The 12579-nt window shown below is 43.3% G+C and overlaps 2 protein-coding genes across 2 annotated transcripts in view; one reads left to right on the forward strand and one right to left on the reverse strand.

The window, feature by feature from the left end:
• The window catches only part of rb1 (retinoblastoma 1), a 42968-nt gene that overhangs the window by 13792 nt on the left and 16597 nt on the right, over positions 1-12579 (reverse strand). The gene's annotated exons all lie outside the window — the stretch shown is intronic.
• On the forward strand, positions 39-5126 carry LOC135550604 (lysophosphatidic acid receptor 6-like). Its single transcript, XM_064981573.1, has one exon. It carries the CDS (start codon positions 1209-1211, stop codon positions 2307-2309), a length of 1101 nt encoding a protein of 366 aa, XP_064837645.1. The 5' UTR covers positions 39-1208; the 3' UTR covers positions 2310-5126.

Consider the following 12579-nt stretch of genomic DNA (forward strand, 5'->3'; position numbering starts at 1 on the left):
AGAAAGTACACTGGGCTCTGGGGCTGACAGGAGAGTATGACTTAACTGATTCCTTTCACCAAGCAGAGCCAAATGAAGACGTGCTCTGTTTGGGGGTAGGATAGCTCTTAGATATCAAACAAAATAATACACTACATTTCATTGCTTGATATAAATTTGATATTTTCATGAGATCCTGACAGCATGCTAAGGGCACAGAAAACAAGATAACACATATCTAGAGTTACTTCAGCCTGGGGATATAAGGGGTTAAAGATGACATTTTCAAAACAAACATCAAGAGAGAAAGTGAGCGAGAAAGACTGTAGGTCTTTCAGCTAAAGCTGTGGGCCGGGCTTGAAGGTGTGGTGGCCTACTCCTCCCAGTGTGTAAGCAAGCAGTCGGTTAAGCTTCAGTCTAAAGGTAGAGCTTCAGAACAGAACACTGACTCCACTGAACTTAAGGCTGCATCACCGGTGGACAGGCAGGCTGCAGCAGAGCCGCTGTCCGTTTCCAAGTGTAGGGTCAGTAGGAACACCATGCCCCCAAGGACTGCAGCAGGAAGAGACTGGAAGAGGGCTGCCAGAGGCAAAGCAGGAGGCCGGGAGAGAGGGAGGGACCCAGAGGGGCAGCAGAAAGCCTCTCAGCTCACAGACCCGAGGAGAGGCACATGACTCCCCCCTCTTTCACTGGAGCAAGGAACACCACTGACTCTGGAGTGAGAGAAGAAACTCTCCAGACTCAGAAAAGACAACCTCAAGGCTGTTCACAAGAAGACCACAGAACATAAAAACAGACCTGGGATCTTACAATTACTCTAACTAGATACATCTTACTCCTGCCAATGGATTAACTGAGAGGACTGTTATCTTTTTGGATACCAGCACAGGTATTGACAGAGTTGCTTGCTGTTCTTTTTAAAACGCTGGGCTTTCTGAAAAAGCAAGTTGACGGTGGTATTTGCATCAGAGCACATTATTATGCTTAAAAACCATTGGATATAATGAAAATGATGGTGTACTTTTATGCTGGGGGATGAGGCTAAAGCTTAACTGGAAATTACATAGATAACATCAACGGATGTGTACCCCTGAAAATAAGGAAACTTATTTTGTACTCTATTCTTTGGAATTATCTTGTACAAGTGATTGCTGCTTTCCACAGAAACTTTCCCATTTTTGTATTGACATTCATCAACACTCCCATCCTCCAAACCCTCCTCCCAAAAAATGTATAACAGCACTCTGGAGACTGATGGCATAAGTTCTCTGGGCTTGAGCCAAAACAACACGAGCTGCATTAAGAGTGACGGCTTCAAGTACACCATGTACACTTCAGTCTTCAGCCTGGTCTTCATAGTCGGGTTGCTCTTCAACATGGTCGCAGTCTACATCTTTGCCTGCACGCTGAAGCTGCGTAACGAGACCACCACCTACATGATGAACCTGGTGGTGTCCGACCTGCTCTTCGTCCTCACCCTACCCTTCAGGATCTTCTACTTCATCAACAGAGACTGGCCGTTCGGCAGGGTGCTCTGCCAGCTCTCAGTCTCCCTCTTCTATACCAACATGTACGGCAGCATCCTCTTCCTCACCTGCATTACCGTGGACCGCTTCCTGGCCATCGTCTACCCATTCCGATCACAGGCACTGCGGACAAAACGGAACGCCAAGCTGGCCTGCTGTGCTGTGTGGGTGTTGGTGCTGTCTGGCAGCCTGCCGACGGGCTTCCTCCTGGACACCACCTCGCTCAGAAACGAAAACTCCAATTCCTCCGTCAACTACTGCTTCGAGAACTTCTCCAACAAGCAGTGGCAGTCCAGTCTGTCCAAGGTGGTGGTGTTTATTGAGACAGTGGGATTCCTGATTCCGTTGTTACTCAACGTCTTCTGCTCGGTCTCGGTCCTCCAAACACTGCGCCAGCCCCAGGCCATCAGCCGTGGTGGCCAGCTCAACAAGACGAAGATTCTGAGGATGATCGTGGTTCACCTCCTCATTTTCTGCTTCTGCTTCATCCCTTATAATGTCAATCTGGTGTTCTATGCCCTGGTCCGCACCAATCTGCTGAAAGGCTGCGCTGTGGAGTCAGTGGTGAGGACCATCTACCCTATCGCCCTCTGCATTGCGGTCACCAACTGCTGTTTTGACCCAGTCATCTACTACTTTACATCTGAGACCATCCAGAACTCCATCAAACGGAAGTCGATGGCAGTTCGCAACAATAAGATGTTCGTGGGGCTTCAGACAGACACGCTGAAGAGCCACAGCACCATGCAGAACAACCTGATGACTCTGAGAGAAAAAGTATTTCACAATGAATCCACTGTGTGACGTCACCACCTTGATGAGGCATCAATATTTCAGGTGACTCAATTGTTGGTGCAACACACCCAGATGATCTAAAGCAAAAGACGGGAGATCGGTGGTCTGGAGTGGATTCTATAAGAACCATAGCATCACAGGAAGCAAGTACAGTTGCATTAAGGGTACCCACTAAGTCCACTGACTCAGCTCTGAGTGTTGTCGTGTTAAGGGCAATTCCACGGTATCAGTGACACTAACTAGGTTTCCATTCAATTGGCGAAAGATTTATGCAAATATTCTAAACATCTGCACAAATAAAATACGTGAATTTTCCCACCAGTGGTGCCAAACAAACTGGTGGATAGATAGATATCCATCGCTCTCTGTGTAATGCCATACTGCACACAAAATGTCATTTCTCTTCATTTTCATGTACCGAATAAAAATCTAAAGTTCAAAGTGTTTCCATCGCATTTTCAACTCCACCGATAGTTGTCAAAAACTGTTACGTAAAATAGCAAATGTGTCTACTCTGGTCTTGGCACTTGTGCTCCAGCCAACAGCTGACAGAAACAGTGTGGTTAGGCTAGTCTTGTGAGATTATTCTGGATAAGAGAGAGAATATTTTTTGTAAAAACGTCAGTCAAGCAACGGTCATCATGTCAACAGAATAAGAGGCGCGATATTTACTGGAAAGAAGCGTGAAGATCAGGGTGCACTTTCACCACACTGAAGTTAATAATTTATTTAAATCTGTAGCCTAATAAAACTTCCTGGTTTCCCCGAGTCGTAGTGGGAGGACCACACACTATCGCGACTCCAAATTTACTTCGACATGATGGTTAATTATATCAACATTTGCACATGAAGGCATTTCCACTGCCATTTCTCATATAATTAGTTTTACAGACAGAAAAAGATCACCACGTTGAATGAACAAATTAAAATTGTTACCAAAAAGTTGTTCCCAAACTTCGTATCTGCACGGTACTTCAAGTAAATGTGTTTTTGTAAAATGTTCAGTGGAAATTGTTAAAAGTAGTCCTTGTGCATAGTTGTATGGTTTGTTTAACTTGCCAATCTTTGGTTTTTGTTTGACAAAGATTTAAAGTGAAAAATATGAGTCTCAATATCCCCCTGTTACCATGGAATTGCCCTTAAGGATTGCATCAATAGTGGTGTTGGCGGTCAGGATTCTTCTACATGACACAGGTCTGGGGGGGAACCCTGGACTGTGGTGCTACAGATTTACAAAACAAAAAGTGTGAACATTTACCCACAACACACTTTGTGACCTGTCAAACAGTGACTCAGGTGTCTAAATGCGTCTCTATTGAAATACTTTATACCAGGCAGTGGTCAGTATTTTCCCTGCAACAATAAGTACAGAACATCGTATAATAAACTAAAATAATGAAATAGCACTTTATATAGCAACACATTTTACTTGCACGCCTCGCCCCCCCCAACGATGATTGTGACACCAATTTAAAAAATAATAATAATGAAAGCAAACAAGTTCACATTTATTTTGTTGAGTCACCAGAAGTGAACAGTCGGTGGTAAATATGTATGATATTACCCAGGTTTACCTTTGCACGCCATATATTGATTTGTGGGTAATAAAACAGAGTGAGATATTTAGGGCATTTTACAAAGACATGTGGTTATCAGTCCTTCAGGTTTATGACGCCACCTCACTAGCTTAGCGATAACGTTCTCCCTTGCTCATATTAATCATACAACTGAACGACTAAATAGCTAGTGCACACAGAAACCACCTCAAACCATTGCCAAGCATGACAAAAAACGTCTGGCTAGCTAATGACAACTGAGTTAAGAAGGATTTGTTTGCTGTTGATACAGTTCATCATGCATGTGTTAAATCATTGTTTAATTAAGTTGAGTGTCACACCATAACTAAATCATAGATCATAAAAATGAGTTCAGGGGGTGAAACAAAAACAAACTGAGTAAGAAAGTAGTTTTAAGTCTGATCTAATGGGTTGCTGGGTGGCTATTTTAGAACAAAAAAATGGAAATAATATATATTTGAGAAAACCAAAAATGTACCAATGTCAACCAAAGTGAATACAACAATGATTCAACACTCAATGATTATGGAAAAGAAAAACAGCTCAATGCTGTATTTTAGGGCATCAACATCTTATTCATACACTGAACAAAAATATAAAAACACAACATACAACAATTTTACTGAATTACAGTTCATATAAGGAAATCAAATCAATAAAACCCTAATCTGTGGATTTTGCATGACTGGGCAGGCGCACAGCCATGGGTGGGCATAGGCCCACCCACTTGGGAGCCAGGGACACCCACTGGGGAGCCAGGCCCAGCCAATCAGAATTAGTTTTTCACAACAAAGGGGCTTTATCACCGACAGAAATACTGGGTGGCTGGTCTCTAGATGATCCCACAGGTGAAGCCAGATGTGGAGGTCCCGGGCTGGCATGGTTTCATGTAGTCTGCGGTTGTGAGGCCGGTTGGACTTACTTCCATATTCCCTAAAACGAAGTTGGAGCCATCTTATGGTAGAGAAATTAAGATTAAATTCTCTGGCAACAGCTCTGGTGGACATTTCTGCAATCAGCAAGCCAATTGCATTCTTCCTCAACTTGAAACATCTGTGGCATTGTGTTGTGTGACAAAACTGCACATTTTAGAGTGGAATGTTATTCTCCCCAGCACAAGATGCACCTGTGTAATGATCATGCCTTTTAAATCAGCTTCTTGATATGCCACAACTGTCAGGTGGACGGATTATCTTGGCAAAGGAGAAATGCTCACTAACAGGGATGTAAATAAATTTGTGCACAAAATTTGAGAGAAATAAGCTTTTTGTGCGTATGGAACATTTCTGGGATATTTTATTTCAGCTCATGAAACATGTGACCAACACTTTACATGTTGCGATTATATATTTGTTCAGTATCGATTGGGTTTTAACTGGGTAGTTCTGTTACCCAGTTCTGGGAGGGGGTCTTAGTGAAACGCAAACTCCATACAGGACATTCGGAAAGTATTCAGACCCCTTAACTTTTTCCAATTTTGTTCCATTTCAGCCTTATTCTAAAATGTACCCTCAAATCTACACACAATCAATAGCCAACAATGACAAAGCAAAAACAGGTTTAGAACTTTTTGCAAAAAACTGATATATCACATTTACACAAGTATTCAGACCCTTTACTCAGTACTTTGTTGAAGCATCTTTGACAGCAATTACAGCCTCGAGTATCCTTGGGTATGACGCTACAAGCTTGGCACACCTGTATTTGGGGAGTTTCTCCCATTCTTCTCTGCAGATCCTCTCAAGCTCTGTCAGGTTGGATGGGGAGCGTCGCTGAACAGCTATTTTCAGGTCTCTCCAGAGATGTTCGATCGGATTCAAGTCCGTTCTCTGGCTGGGCCACTCAAGGACATTCAGAGACCTGTCCCGAAGCCACTCCTGCGTTGTTTTGGCTGTGTGCTTAGTGTCATCGTCCTGTTGGAAGGTGAACCTTCGCCCCCAGTCGGAGGTCCTGAGCACTCAGGAGCAGGTTGTCATCAATGACCTCTGTACTTTGCTTCGTTCATCTTTCCCTCAATCCTCACTAGTTTCCCAGTCCCTAACTCTGAAAACTATTCCCACAGCATGATGCTGCCACCACCACCATGCTTTACCTTAGGAATGGTGCCAGGTTTCTTCCAGACGTGACGCTTGGCATTCAGGCCAAAGAGCTGAATCTTGGTTTCATCAGACCAGAGAATCTTGTTTCTCATGGTCTGAGAGTCCTTTAGGTGCCTTTTTTCAATCTCCAAGCTGGCTGTCATGAAGGCACGTCTGGCCACTTTACCATAAAGGCCTAATCAGTGGAGTGCTGCAGAGATGGTTTTCCTTCTGAAAGGTTCTCCCATCTCCACAGAGGAACTCTGGAACTCAAGAGTGACCATCGGGTTCTTGGTCACCTCCCTAACCAAGACCCTTCTCACCCGATTGCTCAGTTTGGCCGGGCGGCATGCTCTACGAAAAGTCTTGGTGATTCCAAACTTCTTCCATTTTAGAATGATGGAGGCCACTGTTTTCTTGGGGACCTTCAATGCTGGAAAAGAGTGTTGGTACCCTTCCTCAGATTTGTGCAGCGACACAATCCTGTCTCTGAGCTCTACGGACAATTCCTTCGACCTCATGGCTTGGTTTTTGACCTGACATGCACGGTCAACTGTGGTACCTTATATAGACAGGTGTGTGCCTTTCCAAATCATGTCCAATCAATTGAATTTACCACAGGTGGACTCCAATCAAGTTGAAGAAACATCAAGAATGATCAATGAAAACACACCTGAGCTCAATTTCGAGTCTCATAGCAAAGGGTCTGAATACTTATGCAATAAAGTTTTTCTGTTTAAAAAAAAAAAACTTTTCGCTTTGTCATTATGGGGTCCTGTGTAGAGTTAAGAGGATTTTTCTCTCTCCATTTAATCCATTTTAGAATAAGGCTGTAACGTAACAAAATGTGCAAAAAAGTGAAGGGGTCTGAATACTTTCCGAATGCATTGTACATTTGAGCAATCTATGGCGTTAACTCAGTGTGTTGTCGTACTTGAGATCGGTCTTGGTCGAGACCACATTGAGTGTCTCTGTGTCGGATACATTTGAACCCGGTCTTGACCTAACTTCTTCCAGAGACCAGCAGTTAAAAAAGAAAAATGATCCGCTTCCATGCAGTAAGAGCATAAACCCGCTTCCAAATAGATACACACCTTTCTTGAAACAATACCTATTATAGACATGTTTGCACAGTGGTGAACCTATTGGACCTCCAGTGTGTGACAAGTTTGTGATGCTTAAAAGGACAGTAACGGTAATACCAGCCACTCATGTGAGAGTGCACTTTCTGTAAAACACAAAGGGCCAGTGGTGTATTGGAGTCTATACGCAGGTATAAAATACTTTTTTTATGGCCATTGCATATACTCACGTAATCCCCACTGATACACATCAAAGTAGTGTAGTGGAGGTATATGACTTACCAATTATGTAGTAAATTAGTGAAATCATGCACAAAGTAACCTACACATGAAATATATTCACGTGGACCGCACACATCCTCGTTTCTGCGGAATATCATCTGCAGGCAGCAAGAGCGCTCAACTGGTTTTGGCATGGAGCAGCTCACAGAAGAATGACATTGGTAGCAGGTGGGGTAGTTATGAAAGACGTTTCAACGTACGATATTTACCAGTAATTGCTAACTTAGGCAACAATGGGTATGCAAACCAGATATTGAAAAAGTTTAGTCCTAAATCTTGGTTCGTAGGCTATTTGTGATGTCCAATTCGGTCATCATGCCTGGTTTGCATCAGAAGCGTAGGCATGGGTGGGCACAGGCCAACCCACTGGGGAGCCAGGTCCACCTGACCAGATTGGGCAAAAATTATATCAATTCTTCCCAGACCAAAATGTTCTCCTGGTGTAGTTTAAGCATTGTGGACTTAAATAAAATATATAAAATATTAGCATATTTCACACAGGGTGCTTTCCTTCACTGGGGAGGCTGTTTGGGAAATTTTGGGCATAATGTTTGTACCCATTTCTCCAGGCACCACTACACCACTGCATAGCACCAATGGAAAGACAGCAGGCAAACACAACATGATGTTCTGGATAAGCAGTCCATTCACTCTGCCACTAGGTCCCAATCACAAAAATACAAACACAACCATTAGGCTACGCATTTCCTAATCTAAATGTACAACTAATTACAATCATGGTCTTGCATTGGACTCACATTTTTCTGGTCTCTGTTTTTACTGACCCCTCGTCCCCCTCCCGGTCTTGAAATCGGTCTGGAGCACAACACTGGCAAGTAGAGTCCAAATCAAGACTAAGACCGGGGGGGGGGACAAGGGGTCCAAAGTCAAGACCAGAAAAATGTGAGTCCAATAAAAAACAACATGATTGTAATGTTGTCAAATCACCACCACAAGAGTTCAACATGTCCAGTATTTCTGTGTTCATATTTCAGAACAACATATGGATTCTTTAAACATTCAGAATAGCGAATAAATGCTGCTGAGGAACAATAGAGCCACTCTACAAATTATTACTAACCCAAACACGCATTCAGAGAATGGCGAAGGATTTATAAAATACTAATTATATTACTTTCAATGATGTTCTGATTTAATATCTTGTTGTTGGATTAAGGATTAACACCGAAGAGAAAAAAGATCCAATAAGGATTTTCCTTCAGTGGTCTCTGGGGAGCTAAATCAGCCATTGGCAAGACCATCAGAAGTAGTGTAGTGGAGGTAGATGGCCATACCAGGCAGTGATGCAACCACTCGATGGTGCAGCCGTAGAACCTTTTGAGGATCTGAGGACCCATGCCAACTCTTTTCAGTCTCCTGAGGGGAATAGGTTTTTTTGTCGTGCCCTCTTCACGACTGTCTTGGTGTGCTTGAACCAGAAGGAGAGCACTGCATGTCTGTCAGATAGGGCACTGGGGGTTAACAACCAACCAATCTGATGGGTAGGATTGTGAAACAAAAGCAGACGAGTGAGCACACGTCGGTGTGGGGAAAGTATCCAGTTTGGCTTTGGCACAAATCCTCAAACATACAAGGTGAGGTAAATCTGATACAAGTCAAATAGGCCTAAACATCCATAAATAACACTGGAAAAGTGATAGGTTGTTTCAGTCAGGTACAGTCCTCAGATAACAGCCTTATTAAAAACACTTTAACTACATAAAATGTGTAGATTGAGATAGAAGATCAGGCAATTTCCCTCTGGTGCCTGTTATGTGGAGACTTTACTAGCAAGCTCCAGGATATTGACTTGCATCAATGTAATACCATACCACTTAACAGGTCAACGACAGCACAGAGGTTGTCTGGGAGTTGGGCTAGTGACAGTGAGGTTAAACATCACTATTGATTCAGTGTGACCAGAGAACATTGAATTAGTGTGTGTGTTGGAGAGATTATTATTTATTTTTTTACCTTTATTTAACTAGGCAAGTCAGTTAAGAACAAATTCTTATTTTCAATGACGGCCTAGGAACAGTGGGTTAACGGCCTGTTCAGGGAAAGAACGATAGATTTGTACCTTGTCAGCTCGGGGATATGAACTTGCAACGCTCTAACCACTAGGCTACCCTGCCGCCCCGATAATGAATGTACAGTATGTATATGGGAATTAAGGTGTCCATACATGAGCGTAAACTGATATGAAACGGTTACCGTAGCCTCTCCATTTCAAAATGGACCAAGACCACAGCAAAATCAAACCAAGCATAATTTCACTATAGGACAGAGGCTGGACACCAATACGCCACTGACCATCAGTCTAACGGAATAAAAGAATTTGGATCACAATTTTCCTCAATATCTGTTCAAAGATGCCTCTTTACACACACACACACACACACAATTCCTGTAGCCTCACAAAAAATTGGAAGTGTCATTCAAGATTGTTTTCCTGCATGGGATTTATAATAACTACAATATACAAATATAAATAACTTCTCTGAGGAAACTATTGAGATGTTGCACAGCTAAGAATATTAGGTGTAGAGGTTGTAGTCTATAGAGGTTGTAGTCTATAGAATTGTAGTCTATAGAGGTTGTAGGTTGAGGTCTATAGTTGAGGTCTATAGAGGTTGTAGTCTATAGAGGTTGTAGTCTATAGAGGTTGTAGTCTATAGAGGATTGTGTAAGAGTTCCTTTTCCAATGAACTAGGAAGGAGACACTTGGGATAAGGGTTGTTCTCCAGGTTAACATGGAGTAACCACATCAGCATTCGTAAATATTTTCTCTGCCTGGAGCATGTGCTTCAGGATCTCTGACCGACACACAATACAATTGAATGGGTGAAGTGTCATGTAAGTTCAAGTAAAACATTTACATTTTTGTTACTTCCTACATATACATTCCGTGACTCATCTATCCACTTAAACATCTATTTTTCTTATACATTATAAAACAAAATGCACTCCAACATTAAACTCACCAATAATGTAATACCTTGTAAAATAAATGAAAACAAGACTATTGTGTGGAAATGAATGAGTGCAGTCTGCACTAGAGTAATGGTGCTTGATCTGCAGTATGGACTCTAGGCTGCACTAGAGTAATGGTGCTTGATCTGCAGTATGGACTCTAGGCTGCACTAGAGTAATGGTGCTTGATCTGCAGTATGGACTCGAGGCTGCACTAGAGTAATGGTGCTTGATCTGCAGTATGGACTCGAGGCTGCACTAGAGTAATGGTGCTTGATCTGCAGTATGGACTCGAGGCTGCAGTAGAGGCTGTTTGCCTCTGCTCCACTGACTGAAAAAAAAAACATTTAAAAAAAAAACGTAATTCCCTCTATATTACTACACTGCTCAAAACAATAAAGGGAACACTTAAACAACACAATGTAACTCCAAGTCAATCACACTTCTGTGAAATCAAAATGTCCACTTTGGAAGCAACACTGATTGACAATAAATTTCACATGCTGTTGTGCAAATGGAATAGACAACAGGTGGAAATTATAGGCAATTAGCAAGACACCCCCAATAAAGGAGTGGTTCTGCAGGTGATAACCACAGACCACTTCTCAGTTCCTATGCTTCCTGGCTGATGTTTTGGTCACTTTTGAATGCTGCCGGTGCTTTCACTCTAGTGGTAGCATGAGACGGAGTCTACAACCCCACACAAGTGGCTCAGGTAGTGCAGCTCATCCAGCATGGCACATCAATGCGAGCTGTGGCAAGGTTTGCTGTGTCTGTCAGCGTAGTGTCCAGAGCATGGAGGCGCTACCAGGAGACAGGCCAGTACATCAGGAGACGTGGAGGAGGCCGTAGGAGGGCAACAACCCAGCAGCAGGACCGCTACCTCCGCCTTTGTGCAAGGAGGAGCAGGAGGAGCACTGCCAGAGCCCTGCAAAATGACCTCCAGCAGGCCACAAATGTGCATGTGTCTGCTCAAACGTTCAGAAACAGACTCCATGAGGGTGGTATGAGGGCCCGACGTCCACAGGTGGAGGTTGTGCTTACAGCCCAGCACCGTGCAGGACGTTTGGCATTTGCCAGAGAACACCAAGATTGGCAAATTCGCCACTGGCGCCCTGTGCTCTTCACAGATGAAAGCAGGTTCACACTGAGCACATGACAGAGTCTGGAGACGCCGTGGAGAACGTTCTGCTGCCTGCAACATCCTCCAGCATGACCGGTTTGGCAGTGTGTCAGTCATGGTGTGGGGTGGCATTTCTTTGGGGGGGCCGCACGGCCCTCCATGTGCTCGCCAGAGGTAGCCTGACTGCCATTAGGTACCGAGATGAGATCCTCAGACCCCTTGTGAGACCATATGCTGGTGCGGTTGGTCCTGAGTTCCTCCTAATGCAAGATAATGCTAGACCTCGTGGCTGGAGTGTGTCAGCAGTTCCTGCAAGAGGAAGGCATTGATGCTATGAACTGGCCCGCCCGTTCCCCAGACCTGAATCCAATTGAGCACATCTGGGACATCATGTCTCGCTCCATCCACCAACACCACGTTGCACCACAGACTGTCCAGGAGTTGGCGGATGCTTTAGTCCAGGTCTGGGAGGAGATCCCTCAGGAGACCATCCGCCACCTCATCAGGATTATGCCCAGGCGTTGTAGGGAGGTCATACAGGCACGTGGAGGCCACACACACTACTGAGCCTCATTTTGACTTGTTTTAAGCACATTACATCAAAGTTGGATCAGCCTGTAGTGTGGTTTTCCACTTTAAATTTTGAGTGTGACTCCAAATCCAGACCTCCATGGGTTGATAAATTTGATTTCCATTGATAATTTTTGTGTGATTTTGTTGTCAGCCCATTCAACTATGTAAAGAGAAAATTATTTAAGAATATTTCATTCATTCAGATCTAGGATGTTTTATTTTAGTGCTCCCTTTATTTTTTTAAGCAGTGTATATTCAATGAGGACATTGTGTAATATTTAGATTCTAACTAATGTCTGAGTCTTTAAAAGGAAATTAAGTTCATGTATACAGTGCCTTGCGAAAGTATTCGGCCCCCTTGAACTTTTTGACCTTTTGCCACATTTCAGGCTTCAAACATAAAGCTGTATTTTTTTGTGAAGAATCAACAACAAGTGGGACACAATCATGAAGTAGAACGACATTTATTGGATATTTCAAACTTTTTTAACAATTCAAAAACTGAAAGATTGGGCGTGCAAAATTATTCAGCCCCTTTACTTTCAGTGCAGCAAACTCTCTCCAGAAGTTCAGTGAGGATCTCTGAATGAT

This window comes from Oncorhynchus masou, chromosome 12 (genome assembly GCF_036934945.1).
Source record: "Oncorhynchus masou masou isolate Uvic2021 chromosome 12, UVic_Omas_1.1, whole genome shotgun sequence".
Taxonomy (NCBI): Eukaryota; Metazoa; Chordata; class Actinopteri; order Salmoniformes; family Salmonidae; genus Oncorhynchus; species Oncorhynchus masou.